Source organism: Protopterus annectens, chromosome 4.part0 (assembly GCF_019279795.1).
Source record: "Protopterus annectens isolate FY-2018-M chromosome 4.part0, PAN1.0, whole genome shotgun sequence".
NCBI classification, from domain to species: Eukaryota; Metazoa; Chordata; order Ceratodontiformes; family Protopteridae; genus Protopterus; species Protopterus annectens.
In genome coordinates this window covers 583,846,767-583,868,647 of record NC_056733.1, presented here as the reverse complement: position 1 = coordinate 583,868,647, position 21,881 = coordinate 583,846,767, and the positions used below count along the sequence as shown (strand labels likewise).

At 40.7% G+C, this 21,881-nt stretch overlaps 1 protein-coding gene across 2 annotated transcripts in view; it reads right to left on the bottom strand.

The window, feature by feature from the left end:
* FOXN4 (forkhead box N4) overlaps positions 1-21,881 on the bottom strand; it is a 211,418-nt gene that overhangs the window by 29,942 nt on the left and 159,595 nt on the right. For both annotated transcript variants that reach the window (XM_044068515.1, XM_044068516.1), the window contains one exon: positions 10,314-10,441. In XM_044068515.1, coding sequence (XP_043924450.1) covers positions 10,314-10,441 — 128 coding nt within the window. The remainder of the gene's footprint in view (positions 1-10,313; positions 10,442-21,881) is intronic.

Here is a 21,881-nt window from a genome sequence, read left to right as displayed (position 1 = left end):
TTACCTTGAACCAGAAAGGGCTCTGGAATTCCAAGGGGGCGAACTTAAAGGGAACCTCCCAGAGCTTCTTGAAATGACACAGGAACTGTACGGCCTCTATAAGGATGAGCCTCTAAGGGCCGAGTTTGGAAATGGACTGTATAGCAAATGGAGAGCAGCCTTTTGTGCTGCCTCGACAACAGAGAAGCCAACTCCAGGGGAGGGCTCTCAGTTAGGTGTGCAGACAGGGAACTGAGGATCAAGGTATATAAAAGCCAGCTCTAAGGACCCTAAGGTAAAATGCTTACCTTAAGGGTCCTGCTCTGAACCTTAAGGTAATCCTAGCTGAACTGATGGGATAGACATCCCGACCTTGCTACCTCTTGCTCTTCTCAGGGGGAGGCAGATGCACATCACAGCTACCAGCACCAGCATGAGACTTTATTGTAGGGGTGCTAGCCGACAGAAAGCCAGGGAGCAGGCAGAATGACGGAGACGTCTGGTGAGCAGCTGGCACCAGCCCCGGCAGTTAGAGCAGGCGAGGGCTGGTCGTCTGAGGAATTTTGAGGAGACATCCAGGCCGGAAGAGGCGGAGTCAGAGCGGCAGAAGAGGAGACACACTCTTGAGGTAGCATCTCATCAGCAGAAGGAGACATCACTCCAGGATTCAACGAGCAGCCATTAGGGGATTGGGGCATCAAGGAGACATCATCACAGGGAGACATCATCCGTTCTTCCAAGAAGCGGGATTCTGTCAGATCTCTTTGGAGACAAGCTCCAGGGGAAGACGTCAGGCAGCTTCCGCGTTCTTGGGGGAGGGGTCTTCCGGGGCCCCATGTAGAGGACCGTGGGGAGGAGGGGACACCCAGTAACTTCGCCAGAGCCTGTCTAAAGACAGGGGAAGACGAAAGACCAAAGATGGACCAGACTCGCAAGAGGCCCGTGGAGGTAGTGAAGAGGTAGGGCCAGGCACGGCCCATAGCCCCAAAAGAGCGGGACCCCTGGCCGACGGGGAGAATCCCACCTGGACCGGCACAACAGAGACAATGACACCCCACGCCCGCTCGGCGCGCACAGGAGAGTGGACTGGACCCGAAAAGATCCCGGACAGCATCCCCGGGGGGGCGGCACCCCACCAAGTGACGAACTCCAAGGGAGACTGAAGCCCACCAGAGCGCGAGTCCCGACCGACCTCGGGACCTCCACCGTTCCACTCGGGCCCGCATCCAGCCGAGCTGTGGACCGAGAGCTCAGAACCATAGTAGACCGCGACAAGCGTCCTCCCCACCAACGGCCCGAGCCGGAACGACTAGGAGCTGGAACACGGATGGAAGAAAGGATACCGAAAACCCTGTGTATCACCCCCAACCTCATCAACGATCACCAATCGAGGATCTGGATCATCGAGACTCGCCAAAATGAGGGGCTCCTGCGGCGACCAAAGGAGCCGGCCACGAGAGAGACCGCCGATAGACTTCTCGGCCCTCGAGAGAGCCGATGTCTGAGTCGGTGATCTGGAGGACCCACCTCTGAAGCTCCCAAGTGAGGTCTCCACGCCTCGCCTCGCCATACATCGCCCCTCGAAGCCCGGCACCGGCTCGAAGGCCGAGAGGAGAGGAGGCTGAGCCAGGGGCCGGGTTCTTTCTGGGCATCGGTTCTGACATGGGCCGGTTCGAACTGCCTAGGTTTTCTGGAGTTTGAAGGAGATTGAGAAGCTGTTGGGCAGCGGGCATTTCTTCTTTTTTAAGGAGAGGGATTCTTTTCTTTGGTGGAAGCGATTAATCCTAAGGATTAATTTGTTCTTCCTCTTGATTGTTCTCCTCTATTGGAGCCTGTTCACGCTTTCTTCTATTTCTGTGTTGAAGAGAAACTAAATGCAAACCGCCAAAAGAAGGTTGGTGAATCCTATGGACATCTTAAAACCACACCTCCTGAAGTTTTCTGAAGAGGGTTTGTGTTCTTTTAAATAGTAAAAACAGCCAAAACACAGTTGTCTTATAGCAAAAAGAAAAGATTTAAACAGTATATATATATATATATATATATATATATATATATATCTTCTTTTTTTTTTTTTTTTTTTTTTATAGTACAAAGAGTAAAAAAATTTTTTTCAGAACAGAAAAAAGAGAGAGAGAGAAAAGAGAAAGGATGCGAAAAAGAGAGAGAGAGAACCCAAACAAAAAACAAGATAAGTAAACAAAAAAGCAAAGGCCCCACAAACAACTAAGGGAAGAAGAAAAATGCGAAAAAAAAAAAACTTAAATAAACGGATAAACACAAACACAACAAAAAGACAATAAAAGCTAAAAAAAAGCAGCTTTGGGTTCAAAATCAAAAAATTCCCAGGTAAAAAGCCTAAAAAAATTCTAGCCTTAGCCCAGCCTAGAGACCGTAGCCTGATAGTACTGCAGCAAAGCAGCCAGATCTTGGGGAAGCGTGGTGTGGCTGAGGAGAAGCAAGACCTCAGCTCAGCCAATAAGAGGCCTCAGCTCTATAGACGCCTGGCCGAATCAAGTGTTTAGCAATGTCAGATACTGGCCTGTTGAGTGAAGGTAATGCCATACTACAGTACAATGGAGTGATGAGATAGCAGGGTAGCTTCGGTAATACAATCTTGGACTGTGCGGTTTGGGGATAACTTAAGGCCCCAGACACCACTGCACCAGACTTTACATTTATCTGTTTTTTGGGAGGGGGTACTCTCTGCTGCTCATTTATCTGCATTTTTATGAGTATTTTTTTGTGTACATTACTGTTTCCCTTTCATTTTATTGGGATTAAGGTTTGTATTTTTTTGCAGATTTTTGCCCCCTAGGCTGTCTGCTTCTGTTGATCATCAGCCCCCTCCCAGCCAACTGGCTCATTTCTTCCTGTCAGCTGCACTCAGTATGCATTATTAAAGCAAGCATCCAAGGATGGTGTAAGTTTTTTATAAGCCCCATCCCCTGCTCCCACCTAGTGTTGCTGCTGGGTTGGTCATGTAATAGGCATCAGCCTTGTACCATCCCTCATTTCTGCAAGGAGCTGACATAAGCAGGGTATGCTGCCAACCCACAGGAAACACTGCATGAAGGTTTCTCCAGTCTCCACTAAATACATCCAGCTATGTGCACGTGACCCTTGGAGCATGCACTCTCTCAGTCCTAGGAAGAACTCACACATCTTCCCCTTCTTGTGCTGTCAGCCACCTGCTAATTGAACTTGTGTCACCTGACTCATAGTCTGTCCTCTACATCACTGGCTCAGGTAGCAGTTTTGTACATTTTTAGTATTTTTTTATTTTTTTATTTTATTTTGAAGTTTGTTTGCCAGGATGGTCCATTGGGCCAAGTGAACCCATTTTCAATGGAGTCCTGGGGAGAAAAGCTCCATAGGTACAATATCAAGTAACAATATATAAAAGTAATACAATAGCATAATGTCAGGAAAAGAATAAAATTAAAATAAAATAAAATAAAGTAAAAAGAAAATACAATACAATAATGCAATAAAATTAAAGTAAAATACAAAACAATATTGTAATAGTATGTAAGATTGAACAGAAGAGTACATATAAGCATGTGAGAATGTTAATACAGCAGGAATGTGAAGCTTAGTGACAATTCATGTCAATTTATAATTTTTTTTTTTTTTTTTAGGAATGTTAAGGAAGGAAATAGTTAGAAGTAAATGCAGAAGAATATAGACTTAAGAGATTATTTACAATGTGACTGGGGAGGTAAGATAGTAGCTGGGGATGTTATGTAGGATGGTACATGAGCATTCCCAGTGAGGTGATAAGTATGGGTGATAAGGAAGTAGCTGGGATGTTATGTAGGATGGGAACATGAACATTCCCAGAGAGATGATAAATGTGTGTAGGAGAGTTTTGAAGATGGGAAGGTTGCTGGTGCTGCGGATATGAGGTGGGAGTGAGTTCCAGAGACGGGCAAGGGAAAATGAGAGTAAGAGTTTGCCTGCTGGACGGGCAGGTTTGTGGAGTTCAATTAGGTTCTGAGTGTTGGTTCTAAGGGGTCTGTTAGGTTGGTGTATGGTGAAGGTTGAGGTGAGTGAGGGACAGAGTGAGGGCTTGAAAATGAGCTTATGAGCATGAGTTAGTTGAGTGTAGATAAGGTAATTAGGGAGCTCTAGCCAGTTTAGTTTATGTAGGGCAGTACAGTGATGGGAGGAGGATCTGTGGCCAGTGGTGAATTTAGCGATTTTGTTGTAACAGGAGGAGAGTTTAGTTTTGGTAGAGGATTTTAGGTTGGTTAGAAGTGGGGCCCCATATAGGAGGGAAGGGATTAGATATGTGGTAGAGAGGAGGAGTCTAGTGGATGGAGAGAAGAAGCAAATATGGCGATTGAACATACCAAGTTTTTGGTGTGTTTTTTTAATGTTTGTTTGTATGTGGGAATCAAAACTAAACTGATTGTCAATGAGAGCTCCTAACAGTTTAGCAGAGGAAATGACTTCTATGGATGTGTTGTTGTGACTGGTTATAAGGAAAGAGTTTATGTCGATAGCTATGTTTTTGAATGGGGTAAATATCATGAGTTTGGTTTTTGATGGATTTAGAGCTAGGTGGTTTTCATGCATCCATTTTTCAGTAGTTGAGAAGGCATCCTGAGTTAGTTTTAAAAGGGAGGGAATGGAGTTAGCAGCACAGATAATTGTAGAGTCGTCTGCATATTGGACTATTTTAGCATTTGGGATATTGTGGTGGAAGTCGTTAATGAAGATGTTGAACAGTAGGGGCCCTAATATGGAACCTTGGGGTACACCAGTGACTGTGCTGAGGAATGAGGAGGTGGTTTTCTTCCATTTAACTGATTGTTGCCTATTGGCAAGGTAACTTATAAACCAGTTGATACAGGAGGATGAAAGATGTAGGTTGGAGAGTTTGGTCAGGAGTAGGGAGTAGGAGATGGTATCAAATGCCTTAAATAGGTCTAGGAGGAGGGTGGAGACAATTTGGTTAGAATCTCTAGCTTTATTTACAGTTTCGAGGAAGGAGAGTAGTGCAGTAGTGGTGCTATGACCGTGTCTGAAACCATGTTGTGTTGGGGTTAGTAGGTGACTATTGATGAGGTATGGTAGTAGTTGTATGTGAATGCATTTTTCCAGGAGTTTGGAGATGGGAGATAAGATGGCTATGGGCCTAAAGTTAGAGATGTTATTATTGTTACCTCCTTTGTGGAGGGGAATAATGTAGGCTTTTTTCCAAATTTGGGGTACATAACCTTCTTGGATTGACCTATTTATAAGTATACAAATAGGGAACGCGATGGCATCAGCAGCTGTTTTTAGGAAGAAGGAAGGGATATTATCAGGGGCATTCGAGCAAGGTTTTAATTTGAGAAGGAGTTTTTTTATGGTAGATACAGGTATGGGTTTGAGAGAGAAGAGAGGGGTGTGGGAGGAGGAGGAGGAATCTGAGGAGGAAAGGGTGGTGGTAATTTCTGGTTGGTGAGAGGAGTTGTTTGTGAATGATGATGTTAATTTAGATATGGAGTCAATGAAGAAGCTGTTAAATTGGGAGGCTAGGTCGGTATCAGTATAATGGTAAAATTGTAGTGATGCTCTTTATTTTTGTCAGTGGGAGGCGAATAGGGTATGGTGTAATTTTAACTTATGATTTTATTATTTCAGGAGGATTTTTTTCAAGTTTTTTGTCTAGTAATTTTTATTGGTTAAAGGCACTGACTTTAGGGACTCATTCTCTTTAGGTGTCTTAGCTGCTGTGACTTACTATGTCTAAAGTAAGGATTTCTGTGTTTTTAATGAAGTAACTGTTTTGAATATTTACAGCCATTTTCATGCTTATTGATAGTTTTGATGGCATGTCACTGTATTTTATGTGCATTTTGTTACATTTCTATATTTTGTTGAATTTTGTTTAATTTTATATGGTATTTTACTCCCACTTTTCCTGTATTCTGACTGATTGGTTTACCCTGATTTTTTAAGTATTATTTTTTCTTAAATTTAGGGTGATTTATCTTTTTTAATGTCACATTTATTTTTTTGTTCTTGATTTAGGTGGAAAATGATTTTCTGGATAGTGTCATTGTCCCATCTTTGGATACCTTATTCTCCTTAAAAATGAACAGGATAAATTAGCTGATTATTTTAAGTAGCTTTTTAATGACATTTCATTATGTTTCTATTTTTTAGAGTCAGATTTAAAAAACAAAGTATATTTTTACATTATTTTGCTTTATATTAATATTTTGTTGACTAGTTTCATTTTACAGGTGATGTATGATTAGATTTTGATTTTTGACAGTACTTTATATGTGTTTTATGGTTGTCATAGCCTTTTTTCTTATTTCTCCAAGAGGAATCAATGGAAAAAGCAATTCTTTTTTAACTGGGTGATTGACAATATCATCATGTTATGGCACACTTTATGGTGATTTAAACAGCTCACAGATGTTTCTAAGTATCTATACAGTGTGCCAGATATATAATTTTTAAAAATGATAACAGATGCAGGACTGAAAAGAAAACTAGTAACAAAACAAATGATCCAGGCAGCAGCAGGTGTCAGCCAATACAAAGATTTATTTTAAAAAATCCAACCACAAGCTTTCACCCTGACAACAATACAGGGCTTTTTCAAGTGTGAGTGCAAATATAAAATCCAGTCAATATATACTCCCATTCATAAAAAAGGTGGCAAAAAAAATTAAAGAGACACTCTGAAAACATAACAAGTGTTACACAACAACCCACTAACAGATATAATCAAAACCACATTTTACAGTCGTCCCTGTACATTACATAGCATATTATGAATTTGTTACAAATATTTAATCATAGGGTATTTCAAATTAATATGTATTAAGATATATATTTTTACCACACTCCTTATGATATATTTATCTTCATCATGGACCCCATAAGGACCCTAAATATTGGATGAGATTAAAGCATGTAGATGACATCACCAAAGTTTATCTGTACATCGAAAGTCTCACCAAAGCTCGTACATTTGCCTCTACCTACCAAATTTTGTGTTACTTGATAAAAACAAATGTAAAAGCTTACATGCTACAAACATATGACAGAGACAACAGCACCTCACAAATACCTTGGCCCATCTAAAATAACCACACACAAAATTCACATAAAACAACCCCCAAAAAAGACTACTCACCCAAAATCAACCTCCTAGAAATTAAATGCATTCTTATTATAAAGAAATTAAAATAAAAAACAAAAAAAATCTAGACAATCTAAAAAAGCACTATTTGCAAAATGGACCAGAATTTAATTATTTAAATTAAATAAAAATACACTAAAAAATCACTACAAAACTAAAAACAACCTTAACAGTCAGTAATGTGCCAAAACACTTAAAATAAATAAAGTGTCATTACAAGAACAAATATTAAAATTTACCTCAGAACTAGAGGTCAAAGACACCCCATTCGTATAAATCTATGGATACTACGTAAAGACTCAATTAGTATAAACATACGGAATTAACTAGACTAATGAAGTCCATGGGAAACACCATACTTAAATACAAACAAATGGAATACTTACAGGTCAAGATTGTCTGATTCATGAAATACTTAAATTATGTGAAGTGGTCATATAATGGGCCAGATTCAATAACACCTACATTAAGATTACACTAAGTGCACACTAAATATACATAAGCTGTATTCAACAACATCCCCAACACATTTTTGTGCTTTCTAGTCACTCAGAAAGATTATACTAAGTGTACATGTAGTCTATACTTTGTGGTAACCTTTATGAACCACCCCCAGTATTTAAAGCTATAAGAAAATCAGTAGGAAAACTAAAATCAGGAGGAAGAAGGTGTGAGTTATGCTTGTGTTGTCTGCTCACACAGAACAGGGTACACTTAGTGTAGGCAGTAATGAATCTCAGGGAGTATCTTGCTGACATCTAGGTGGCCAGATACAACTTGGTGCTGCAGCACTGTCAATAAATGGACATATCCTCATCCATGCAGTGTTACAAAACCTGCTGAATAGAACAATCATGGGGTGCATGTACAAGGAACGGTTGTGTGCATCCCTGTACAATTCCCTTACACACACTGCTTACCTGTACAGGCTTAGCCATTGGGATAGTAACTAACATGGTGAAGTGCATGTGAGACACAATGGGGCACAAATACAATATCTGACAACACATATATGGGGTGATGGGATCCTATAGTAAGAATGTGACATCACAGTTTGTACAAACGTGAGGCAGCATGCAAGGACTTCCTAGCATTTTGTGCCTCATACTTCAACTGTTGGGCTGCACTTTGAAGATAATCCCTATCTTGTGAGCTTCCTACCAATGATGCTCCACGAGCTGGCATGCAGCCATTGCTGAAGGATTACTCATGCCCTTAGTAATGTTTAGTTTCAGCCAACATATTTTGCACAGTTTTGTTATGTGTTAAGCAGTCAGCAGAAGCAGTTTGTGACCATTTTGACGACTGTACCATCATAGGTTCATAGGTGAGTACTAAGCTATCATTCTTGATGGGACATTTTAAGTCCAGCCATGCTCCCTATTTGTTATCCAGCTGTGTTATCACATAAATGTTTAACTATCCTCTTCATATTACTGTATTTTAATACTTCTGATTTGTAGTAGATCATTTTGCTTGGGTCTTGCCTTCAATGTATAAGGGATTGCTACTGTAAGGTACAGTATTTAAGCATTGGTTCTGTCCATTAGGAGGACATGGGTAATTAATTTTCTATTTCCTATCTGCTGGTCCAAATTACTCTTAATAGGGTCATGGAAGGCCTTTTTTTTACATATACTAGGAGTCTGTTCCAAAGTAGTGGTATCCAGCGGAATATGTACCTGCCCCTGCAGACTGCTCTTTTATGTTGAATAAGAGGTTGAGGTCTCTGGACTAATATTTCTAATACAATTTGACTTGTGGATGTGCAGAAGGTCCATTAGTGCTGGGTCTGTGGATGTCTTATAAGCCAGGCATAGGTCACCTCTTAGTACTCTGTCTGAGGCACATTAGTGACAGGGCTTTGAATTGTTTTTTGTAGATCATGTGCCTTAGGTCTCCTATTGTTTTTTTAAGGAACCTATGTGGACAGTCCAGTTCTTGCAAGTGTCTGGACAGAAGAGTAGCCTATTCTCATACTGGGAGCCAGACCTAGGCCGTCTGGGTAAAACCAGGGATGCTAACCACTAGACCAAATGGGACAACACAGGTGGATTTATGGCAATATATAAAGAAGCAGAAATAGGTTGCACTAGGGGATTATAGCATCAGGGATGTAAGAGCACAATAGTTTTAATTCAGTGTTATAAAGCAAATATTCCAAAATGGCAGTGAGAAAATTACAGTCTTGAACCCAGCAAAATCAAGCAAAACTGTTATGCTAGTGTGACCCTGAAATTTCACCATTGTAGCTGTGCAGTTAGTGAAATTTTGCTCTGCTTAAAGAAATGTTTTACAAAACAATCCACTTTCACAGAACACTAAATGTTGGCATACCATGTACATTAATGTTGGCACATTCAATTACACACTTACACATTTTTTCCTCAGTTTCATTATCCGAGTTGCCATTCTGACAACTGTTTACACTGAGAAAAATTCTGATTTTAGATCAGTTTAATCTTTTAATTGCCTTTTGTCCTTTGCTTCTGACCTACCACCAAGATAGATCTTTTTCTTTGTAGAAGTGTCGATCATTGAGCTGCACCAGACCTGTGGCACACAAGAAACGTTATATAAGCTGGACATTTCAGTCTCTCTTTTGCACATCCCATAGTTTCATTCTTGGGAAAGTATGTGAAGCCTTTTGCTCCAAAACATAGTGCATGCTAATCATCCAATGATGTATTTTTCAAGCTTTTTGATACTTGTTGATACTTCAGTCACTACCTAATACTAAATACATTATATAGAATCCATGGAAGCAAGTGACTAGGTAATATATTTTTGTAGATTATTCCTTCCTTCCCACATGCCTGTAGTGCCTCTGACTGGTGAAATGACACACATGGCATAGAGCTACTAGCTATGGCAACATGATTTTATTCCCTTGTCTAAACTGTGATTAAAGTGCAATCCTTCTGCAGTTGTGGTCATAATGTTATAAACTGTCCATAGTTGTTCCTGATGGGAAGTAGTACAGTTGTCCAACAAGATGCTGTGATGATTATTTTAGGTAAAAGTGAATCAGCTTGAACAATCCCAGTTTTAGAAAATATAATACTTATTTCATGGATTTACTTGCAAGGTCAAAGCTATGTTTACAACTTAGAACATCAAAAGGACAGAGTTATAAAGTTTACAGACAGTACGTGTTTGTCACAAAATGAAATTGCATACTTGCCTGTATGAGTAGATAGGTTTGGGAAACGTTTTCGAATGAAGGTCCTGTGCATTGTGAGGAGCTAGGTGTGGCTGTGAGTACTGAGGCTGTGTGCTGTAAGACACATTGTACAGACCAGCTGGAGAGCACTGTGGGAAAAAAAGGAGACAAACGTATTCAATGTTCATCAAAGTATCCACCCAAAATTCTGATGCATTTTGAGTAGGCCTTTGTTCATACAGTTTAAGTCATAGAACTCACAATCCAAAATTGTAAGGTTTCCATTTCAAAAGCAGATAATCACAATGTTGACTTTCATTTTGTTGTCTCAGTAAAGTCGATGGCTAGAATTTCATGGTATATTCTAGATGCAAGATCACACAGTCTCAGAGAATGGATGTGCCTTTTTCCACTGAAGGAGTGTAACTTTAGAATTAGAGTTAGAATAAACAAGTGGGCATGTGGAAGGTGAAACATTTCAACATGGAGCTGCAAAGGGCTATCAACCTGCACAAAATTGCATTTGTGCTGTTTTGTGTTTTTTGCTTACAGGAATTAGGATTCCAGTCATCAACTTTATTCTGAACATATTTATAAGCCGGATTTTAACTGACGATACATACATACTTACAAATATTTCAAGCAAGGGCATTAATGCCCTTCTAGATTGACAATATAGCAAAACACTTGTCCCCATAATAAGTGTCCAGGCTGTTCTTAAAAATATCTAAACTAGTACTTGCTTTAATGTAATTTGGTAGTCTGTTCCATGCATCGGCTTTTCTGTCAGAGAACCAATTAGTACACTTCTCATTCCTATAGAATATTCTACACAGGTTGTCTGATGACTCTCTAGTACTTTTTGATAACCCCAAACATTTCCAGAGGTAGTTGTCTCTAAATGCCCTATATACCTGAATAAGATCTCTTCTTAGATATCTGCAAGAGACACTTACAAGTTCAGATATTTTAGTCTTTCATAATTTACATTTTCACATCCATGGATAGTCTTGGTATATTTTCGCTGTACTCTTTCCAGTTTACTCATGCTTCTTTTCTTATAGGGTTTCCATATTGTTATTCCATATTCAAGTTTGGGTCTAATGTAACTAACAAACAATGACTTCATCATTTTTGATTTCCTAGACTTTATAAATCTTTCTATACACCCTATAGTTCTATAGCTACCATTAACCAGTTGGTTGATATGATTAGAAAACCTCATAGCTGAATCTACCCATATACATACCCACATCCTTATATGAGTCTACAGTTTCAATCACTGTGTGATGTACTAAATATTCACCTTTCAACTTATGTCTCCCAAATCTCATATGCTTAGTTTTTGATGCATTTATCAGCATATTATTTTCCTGTGCTGAAATGATCATTTAGTCAAGTTTTTTGCAGACATGCCTTATCTGCAACACGTGTAATCAGTTTACCCAATTTAAGGTCATCTGCATTTAGACTACAGAACACCTCAGATGCAAAAGTTAGGTCTGAAAGATATGATCTAAACAAGTAAGGGCCTAGGACAGAGGCCTGTGGGACACCCTGACTGTAACCAAGGATTTCACCTGTCCAGTTACTGTATGATACTTGCCATGTCCTATTTGTAAGCCATGCAGCTATCCATCTTATCAAGAGTACATCAATACTTAGTTGTACTAATTTATTGATCAGTGTTTTGTGTATGACTCTATCAAATGCCAAAGTTAAATCTATATAAATTACATCAGAGCACAATTTTTCATTCACTGCTGTTATTATATTGTTAAAGAACATCAGGTTACAGGTGGTAATAGATCTATTTTCAACATATGCATGCTGATATATGGTTTCAAGTACCAACCTATCCAGTTCTGACAATAATGTATCCAGTATTACCTTCTCCATTATTTTTCCACAAAAAGGTCTATATGACTCTGGGTTTGTCCTACTCCCCTTTCTCTTAAAGACAGGTTTAATAAGTGCATGTCTTCAATCTTGAGGAATCTTCCCATATTTATATGACCCAGGGAATAATAGATATAATGGTACCATAAGTTCTTGCTGAAGTGTTCTCAGGTCATCGTTGTTAATTCCGTCTCCTCCCTGTGCTTTGTTTGGATCCAGTTTGCGCAGTTCTTTTTCAACATAATCTAATTTGATTCCAGTATCTGCAGTTACCTGGATGTCTCTAGGACAAGTTATTACCCCTTTTGTGGAGCCATTTCTCAAACAGGACTATATTGGAATACACACACATTTTTATTGCTTATAACACAGTTTTGAAGGAACACAAGAAAAACATGAAAACTAATGTGAAAAGAAAGGGAAAAAAGGAACAAGTTTTGCGATACAGCCACTTCACTTAATCTAGACAAAAAGAGGCACATATATCTATCTATCTATATATATATATATATATATATATATATATATATATATATATATATATATATATATATATATATATATGTATGTATCTACTTTACATGGTCTACAGTTCATAAAGCCAAAGACCATATGGCCGAGACCACGTGAACGACTTTTGAAATGTCGATCATGTAAAGAAAAAAGAAGAAACACAACAATAACTAACCTAAACATTGCTAGGAGGGGACAAGCTCCCCTGCACCCCCCGTGGGGGGCTCCACCCCCCACACTCCCCGAAACTTAAATATACCAACTACAAGATCGCACTACAGTGCAGAAGATGGAAATCTTTCCATTCCGCACTTTACGGAGATGCCCGTTCCACATGGTCGACATTTCAAAAGTCGATCATATGGTCTTGGCCATATGGTCTTCGACTTTCTGAAATGTCGACCATGTGAAGGGGACCCATATGTATATACTTATGTATATATTTATGTTTTTCTCTCTCCCTCTCTCTATGTATGCATGTATGCATGTATGTGTGTGCGTGTGTATATAAAACCAAGACATTCCAGCATTCCATCACTGGTGGTGCAAACAGAAGCACATTAAACAGTAATGTTATAAATAAACTACTGCTATGCTTAACCATTTATATGTTGCCTCATTCATTCATATGACACCCATTCTAATCATATGATATACATGATAACATAACATGATAAAGCTATTTAAATTGTGAAATTAATTATTATACATTAAGAAAGCAATACATTAATTCTAGTGAAATCTAGCAAGCCAGACTAACATAAATGTATCATATCGCCAAATTAAAATTTTGATATTTAACAGCATCTACAAGTAAGTTATATGTTGATAAAAAAAGAAGTTATGTATTTACCATAACATTCCATCTATATTATCGATCTTCATATATCCTTGACGTATGGGACTCAATTCCGACTCTCAGAACTGGCTCGTTCTTTATAACAGCGTGCGATAACCAAAAACTCTCGAGCTAAGACCCTACCCAGAATGCCCCTCTCTAGAGTACCTCAGATTGAGTTTGCTGCTATACAGGAAGATGGGAAAAATAATCTTATAACAATTGAAGAGGCTATGTCCAAGGTCATATATGAAATAACAGATAACCAAGACTAGAGTCCATTCCTCCCAGGAGTCTGAAGGAGGGTGGGGTGTCAAGGATAAATGAAGATTGACAACGCAGATGGAACATTATGGTAAGTACATAATTTCTTTATCTGATGCTGCCAATCTTCATTTATCCTTGACGTATGGGACAGAATCCACAGCTACCTTATATCTTGGGAGCCAAAAGACACTCCTCCCCTAGAGAATAGCTCCAATTTGTAATGAGTGATGAAGGTATGTGAAGTAGCCCAGGTTGCAGCTGCACATATTTTATCCATGGAAGCCTTTGAGTGAAAAATGGCAGATGTGGCTATTGCCCTTGTAGAATGCTCTCTTACTGGGGCTGGTAATTGGAGGTTTTTCTTATTGTTGATGAAATTTATACATTCCCTTAACAACTTAGATAAAGTGACTTTTGAAACTGGTTACCCATGGATGGACTTGAGAAGGAGAAAAATAACTGGTCCAACTTCCTAAATTCCTTAGTTCTGCTGAAATACAAATGGAATTGTCTGTGAACATCCAGTAAGCGTAAACAATATTCTCCCTTGTTAGAGAAGTTAGGGAAGAAGACTGCTAAGTCAATAGATTGATTAATGTTAGTTTCCAATACTACTTTTGGAAGAAAGGATGGGTTGGTTCTTAGCGACACCCTGTCCTTATGAAAAATCAAATATGGAGGTTTCTGCCGGATGTAACGGCTACCAACAAAATAGTCTTCCATGAAAGGAACTTCAAATCACAAGTAGCGGCCAGCTCAAAAGGAGAATGGACCAAGGACCATAAAACCATAGTAAGATCCTGGAGAACGAGAGTGTCCCTATCAAGTGTTTTAACCTCAAGGTGACATTAATGAATGCTCTTCAAAGCTATCATGAAAGTTGGAAATAGCAGCTAGATGAACTTTGATGATAGAAGAAGAAGCTCCCTGTTCAAAAAGTGTAGCTAATAATTCCAAAACCTTTTCAACTGGTTCCAAAAAGGGATCAATTACATTATTACGTGCCCAAATAGAAAATCTTTTTCACTTACTGTGGTAAAGCTTCCTAGTTCTGGAAAGCCAACAAAATTTTTTGAACCGGAGAGGACAGATAATTTTGCCAGGTGATCAATGGAATTGGAGGAACCAAGCTGTAAGTCTGAGGTTTTTCAGATTGGGGTGAACTAGTCCCTGTGGATGGGATAGGAGGTCTAGATCTGGGCCAAAGTCCATAGATGGTGAATTAGGTGAGGCCAAAGAAAGGGGAACCAAACTTTTCAAGATCAGAATGGAGCAATGAGAATTGCCTTGCCCTTCAACCTGATGGCTTTCTTCAAGAAGTGAGGTATTAATGGAACCAGGGGAAAGGCATAGAGCAGACCCAAAGGGCAATCGCGAAGGAGAGTGTCTCTTGGGGACTCCCCCTGAGGGGGGATTAGGGCAAAGTAGCTGCTGCACTTGTTGTTCAAGGGTGATGCAAACAAATCGAAGGAAGGTTGGTCCCAGCGACGGAAAATCTCTTTTGCCACTCTAGGATTGAGAGACCACTCATGAGGCAGGAGGATGCATCTGCTTAGCTTGTCTGCTATCACGTTCGAGCTCCCCAGGATGTGTACTATCACAAAGTGGTTGGAAGAGATCGCCCATTGCCATACTATGACAGCTTCTTGATACAGGGGGTAAGACTTGGTTCCTAACCCTGTTTGTTTATATACCAGACTACTGACATGTTGTCTGATTGAATCGCAATCGTTCCTAGATGGAGGGATGTTTGGAAGGCTTGTAGCACTAAGAGCACTGTCCTCAGTTCCAGAACATCGATATGCAGTTCGGCCTCCATCAGGGACCAAGTGCCTTGGACTGTTCTGCCCAGATAATGGCCCCCTACCCCATCTGGGTGGCATCTGTGGTCACCATAGCCATGGGTTGGGGTGAAACAAAGGGTTGGCCTATAAGAATTTCCCTGATTCCATCCACCAGGATAAGTCCATCTTGCAGCAGTTGGTGATTCAGATGAGATGCATAAAGGGATGAGTGAGGATTGACCATTGGGAGGCTAGAAGCCACTGCAGAAATCTCATGTGAAATCTTGCTAGTTGAACCAGCATGATGGTCGCTGCCATGGATCCTAGAGCTTGTAGAAATAATAGCTCGGATACATTGTCATGAGAGAGAATTACTTCCACCTGGGACCTTATCTTCTGCAATCTGTGAATGGGAAGGGATGCTATGCATGAGGTTGTATCCAGGCAGGCTCCTATAAACTCCAATTTTTGAGTCGGACTTAGTTGGGATTTTGTATGATTCACCGTGATACCTAGATGAGCACAAGTATGTAGAATAAAATCTCTTGTCTATTCTAGTAGATGCCTGGTGGGACGGGTGATGAGCCAGTAGTCTAAATATGGAAACATTCGGAATCCGTGCAGTCTCAAGTGAGCTGCTATGGCTGCCATGCACTTGGTGAACACCCGGGGGGCTATGGTGAGACCGAAAAGTAGAGCTCTGAACTGATAGTAAATGGCTCCCAGCCAGAAAGAGAGGAACATTCTGGAGCACTGGTCCAATTTTATGTGGTAATACACATTCTGGAGGTCTATAGAGCACATCTGGATCCTATCCGGTGTGGTGGGACTTCTTGGATGACTATTTTTTCTAGAATTTTCTGAATTTCCTGAGCTGCCTGATCCCTCTAATTGGGTGGAACATCAGGGATTCTTCTTCCTGTTCTTGGAGTGAATATGAATGGAATGTAGTATCCTCTGGCAATGATCCTTAGCACCCAAGTATCTGTGGTTATTTGTCGCCAGGCTAGTGAGTGCAAGGAAATTCTTCCTCCGACTGCCTCCAGATGTAAGTAGTCGGGCCTCCCTTCAGGAGAACTGGTAGGGTTTCCCTGAGAAGGAATATCTGGAACCCTGATTTTGCAGGTCATTTCTGCTGCGAGGTCGATGTCTACCATTACAGCTCCCCCCTCTGCCACATGTGTCCTGGAAAGGCCCTCGAGTTTTTTGAACCACATTCTTCCGCTACTCTGGTTCCTGGAGTAGGAACGTTGAGGAGCAGAGAAATGTACACCCACTGCAGACAGGGTCTTTCCATCCTTTTCACACCTGGCCAAGGTATCTTTGACTTTGGGTCAAAAAGGGAGTGTTGACGAATATAGACTTAAATGGCTCTGCAAATTCGCACAAGCACATCCAGGCATGCCTCCTTATGGCTATATTGGAACCCTCTGCCTTAGTCTTCTCTTCGGCTGCATGTGCAAAGAGTCTCATGGACGAGTTACAAATAGATTCCAGGATAGCAAGCTGGGAGGCTAATTATCTTGTACCTCTTCAGACACAGCTCCTGCTATCTGAGAGCTCTCTTGATCAGATCCCTCTGGAGTCTGGTGAAGTGTGCCATAAAGTTCAATGACCATAAGGCAAAAGTCGAAGAAGCGTACACACGCTTCCCAAACCTGTCCATCCCCCTGGACTCTCGGATAGGGGGATGACCAGTGGAACTCTCCTCTGCAAGTTCCTTCTTCGTGGCTGCTGCAACCACCATGGCATCTACTGCTAAACCCTTGGCCCAATACTGTTGGTCCTCTGGCGCTCAAAGGATTTTGTCTGGTCTCTTGGAAATTGGCTATACAGAATCAATGATATTCCATCCCCATTGTGCGATCAACTTAATGAGATCATCAGCAGGCAGAGTCACCCAAGAGGTAGATGGGTGAGCACCGAAGGCTTGCATACACTGACTAATCTGAGGAAGGGTCTTTGGGGTTCCAGCCACCCCTCTGCTTTAATATTTCAAGAATGTCTCCAAAGGAAACATCCTCTGGGGGTGACAGGGGGAACCCTCCCTGTCATCGAAGTCCGTGTCCTCTGTGACAGATTTCTCTGGGGAATCTAGGTGTTTCCTCTTACACATCCGTTTCCAGGGCACCTCCTCAGTGGGAAATTCTGTGGAGGACTCGGAAGAGGTACAGCCCTGTGCAGGGGTGTCCTACAGCTTCGATGATCACTGTCCAGGCATGAAGGTTGGTGGAAGCTCTGGACAAGAAGGAGTCCCAGGAAGTTGCTCTGACTGGGAAGAGGCTGGCTGAGAACCTGCAGAGGCCAAGGCCCTCTCCATGACTTGGAAGGTAGGCCCCCCCCCAAAGAGGGATGGGAGCCCAGAAACAAGAAAGACAACCTTGGAACCATGGTCCCACCCAGCTTTCAGGTGACCGCCATGAAGATCAAAGTTGGAGAAGAGCCTAAGAATGAGGCAGCTGAGCTATGACCCTGGGAGTCCATCAGTTCCAAAGGAAGTGAGGAAGTCAGGGCAGACACTGATGCCAAAGACATAAAAACTGTCAGCAATGGAACAGCTGTAACCGGGGAAATCGGAGTTGTGATCTCTAACACCTCAGTGGAGGTTAGAGGAAAAATGTCTGATGGAGTCTTTGGAGAGAAAGTCTCATCTCCAGAAGGGAGTCAAACCTGGGAAGAGACTGAAAGACCTCTAGCCACGAGGAGCTGATCCACCAACCTCACGACATCAACTTTTGTCAAACTCCTAGAGGAATGGACAGAAAATGCTGAGGGGGATTCTGGTCTCTCTAAAAAAGGGGCTTGGAAGGTGTACCACAAACGGCTCTATTGAGGGGCAATACGTAGTCCTGGAAAATGAAATAAATCCTGGTTCCAAAGTTACTGACAGCACCGTGGAAGGAAACAGTTCCAAAATTACTGATGGCACCCTAGAAGGGACTGGCACCGACGGGAAAGAAGTCACATGGACAATCGGCACCATGGTGGTCAGCACAGAAACCTGCAGTGCAGAATTAGTCACCACAGTCGGTACCAACAAAGTCAGAATCATAGGTTTTCTGGAACTTAACTATAGTTCTGCAGAGTGTGGAGGAATCAAAGATTTAGGTCTCTTGTTTTCCGGAGCCGAAGGGATGCTGGCACTGAGAGACTCCTCTTCTTTCCATGTTCAATATTAAAGGAAGAAGAGGAAGACGAAGGCGAGGACACATCAGATTTGGATGTCCTAGACTGACTGGACAAAGCCTCATCAAAGGATGACTTAATCAGACCTTTCAAAATAAGTTTCTTCTTCCTTCCTATGAGAGCCCAGTGACTAAAACCTTGACAAATAGCACAATCCTCTTGTTAATGCACTGGGCTCAAGAAGTAGACACAAGATGAATGCCCATCAGAATTTGGCATTTTTCTTCTGCAATCACGACACTGTTTAAATCCAGTCATCCCTTTGCTTTTATCTGCCATGTTGACTAGAAAAAACAAAATATCAACTGGCAGAAAAACACTCTCACAACACACAAACACACACACACACACACACACACACACACACACACACACACACACACACACACACACACACACACACACACACACACACACACAAGACGAGGAAAAGGCTACCAAAAATGGCAGGCCAGAACTACCAAGAGGTAGGGCATAAAGGGATAGAGCTACCAATGATAGTAGAACAGATACCATGAGGTAAGAAGATGGATAACACACTCACTTTCAAAATAGAAAAATTCAGCTACAACTGTAACAGAGAAAAACTATCAACTCACAAAACAGAATTAGAAATATCCGACTACAACTGTAATAGAGAAAAACTATCAGCAATGGCAGGAAAGAACACCGAAGTGTAAAGGACAAGGATAGTAAAAGCCAACAGATGGTGCAAAAGTTAACTGGGTAGGTAGAGAAGATTTACCTAAATTTCTAATAAAAATAAGAAAAATACACAACTCAAGAGAGAGTTTGGTTAACGCGTCTATGTAGAAGAGTGGCAAACCAGAGTTGTGGTAATCTAGAGAGGTTCATTCTGGTAAGGTCTTAGCTCGAGAGTTTTTGGTTCTCAAAAGCTGTTACAACGGCCAAGCTGGTTCCGAGAGTCAGAACAGCATCCTATATGGCAAGGATAAATGAAGACTGACAACATCAGATCATATGATTATTCCACATCTGTTCTAACCTACGATAAATCAAATAATTCCCTTTTGAAAAAATATACATTAATGCATGAAGCGCTACCATTAACTGAACTTCCTGTTATACTTGTTCTCCCTCTAGTGGTTTTAAAGAAAAATCTCAGTTAAATATAAGTAAACAACCACAGGAATTAAGGTATTATTTAGGAAAATGATAGTAAACCAAATCTAATGGACCTAAGTTTCTTACAGAAAATAATTTACCATATATCATTTAATAATATTTTTTCATATCAGTATCCATAAGTAAATGGTAAATCGAGTATGAATGAATAATATGATTATTTCTTTCCTCTACATCTATTGACATCAAGAGATTATCCAGAGTCAGTGGCTCAACTGTTATCACCATAGCTCTCAACCAATCAGGGACAGACCTCAACAGAATCAAGGACAAATCCAGAAATAATCAGGGATAATTAAGGACAATTTTAAAATATTAGTACTATTAACGTGAGATATTGTCAGAATAATAGAATGTGAATAATATACATTTTCTGAAGTAAAATAAGTCTATAGCTCTAATTACTGTTATTATTTACTAAATGTAATTCACCTTTACTTCAAACTGTACAGATTTTAATAGGGATTAAGAGGAACAGAGCTAAAATCTGAATAAAAATCAGGGACAGTTGTGACGTATGGTTACCACACTTGCCTTTGCTCCTAGAAGATCAGAAGATTATGGGTTCTATTCCCACACCAGGTGAAAGGATTCATTTTTTTCCATTACTGATACTGCTGTGCAGCACTAAGGAGCACTGCAGTCCTGAGTGTGCCATCCTTTAAATAAAATGTTAAACTAAGGTCCCGTCTGCCTGGGTTGATGATAACTCAGGTGGATGTAAAAGATCCCATGGCACCTTTTGACATGAATACGAGTCCCCAGTACCCTATCCAAATTTCCTCTAAACAGTAAAAATACCATGTCTGATCTCCCCTGAAAAGAAGCCAATAATCTAAAGGGTCTAACCCCAGCAATAAAAGGACAACTAACTAACTAACTAACAAACAAACTAACTAAATCAAACTATACTATTTTAGCAAAAATGTCTGCTAAATATCCTGAAAAATCATTTAGTCACTGGCATTGATGTTATGAATGGCACTGTAGCCTTAAATTATTATTAAAGTTGCATCTAAATGATTAGTTGTTTTTTTTCAATATAAACAAAATCCCAGTATATGCATTTATGCAAAAAAGGAGTTATTTCATAGGTTCATAGGTAGGTACTAGGCTATCAGCCAAAGGGCCTATGTAAGCCTAGCCAACAAGGTTCCCTGGCTTTTGCCTCCCACGAAGGTTATTTTCCTGTGCCCCTGTCGAGCAGGACTACAGAAGTGATCCCCGGGGTGAATTTCCTATTTCCCATCCACTCATCAAGATTTTTCTTGAAGAGTGCTAGTGAAGAACTCTGCTTGACATAGATAGGTAGCTTGTTCCAGAGTATGGGAAGTCTCTGGGACAGGAATCTATCCCTCCAGCATGTTCTGTTTATTGTGGTGACAAGGTTTAGGTCTCCAAAGTGTGTAGCTCGGAGGGATTGGGATTTCTTTAGGTGTAGCATGTCCAACAGTTCTGGGTTTGACATAGCTTTGTATGTTAGGCAGAGAACACCTCAGAGTAGGAGATATGCTCTGGAGTAAAGCTGGAGTTTTTTGAGACGGTCAGCGTAGGGGATCTGTTTGAGTCCTGTAATCCTCTCTGTGAGGTATTTTTGTGGCCTCTCCAGCTGTTGCAGATATCTTGTGAGGTACATTGCAAAAGGGGTGTTGTACTCAACAATTGGTCTAATGAGAGCCGAGTAGAGGGGAACAATGGCCTCTTTTTTCATGGATAAGAACTCTTTCATGATGAGGTGTGCCACATAGAAGGATTTCCTGACTACTATGGTGATGTGATTATCAAAAGAGAGACTTCTGTCCACCTGAGTCCCAAGGTCTCTTATCACACCTTCGGTGTTAAGTGGACTGCCGCCTATGTGGTAGTTCATGGGTATGGAGTTTTTACCAAAGGGGATGACAATAAAAATGATCATTCATCCCTGGTTTGCACAATAATCTCCTTTCCTATCTTTTT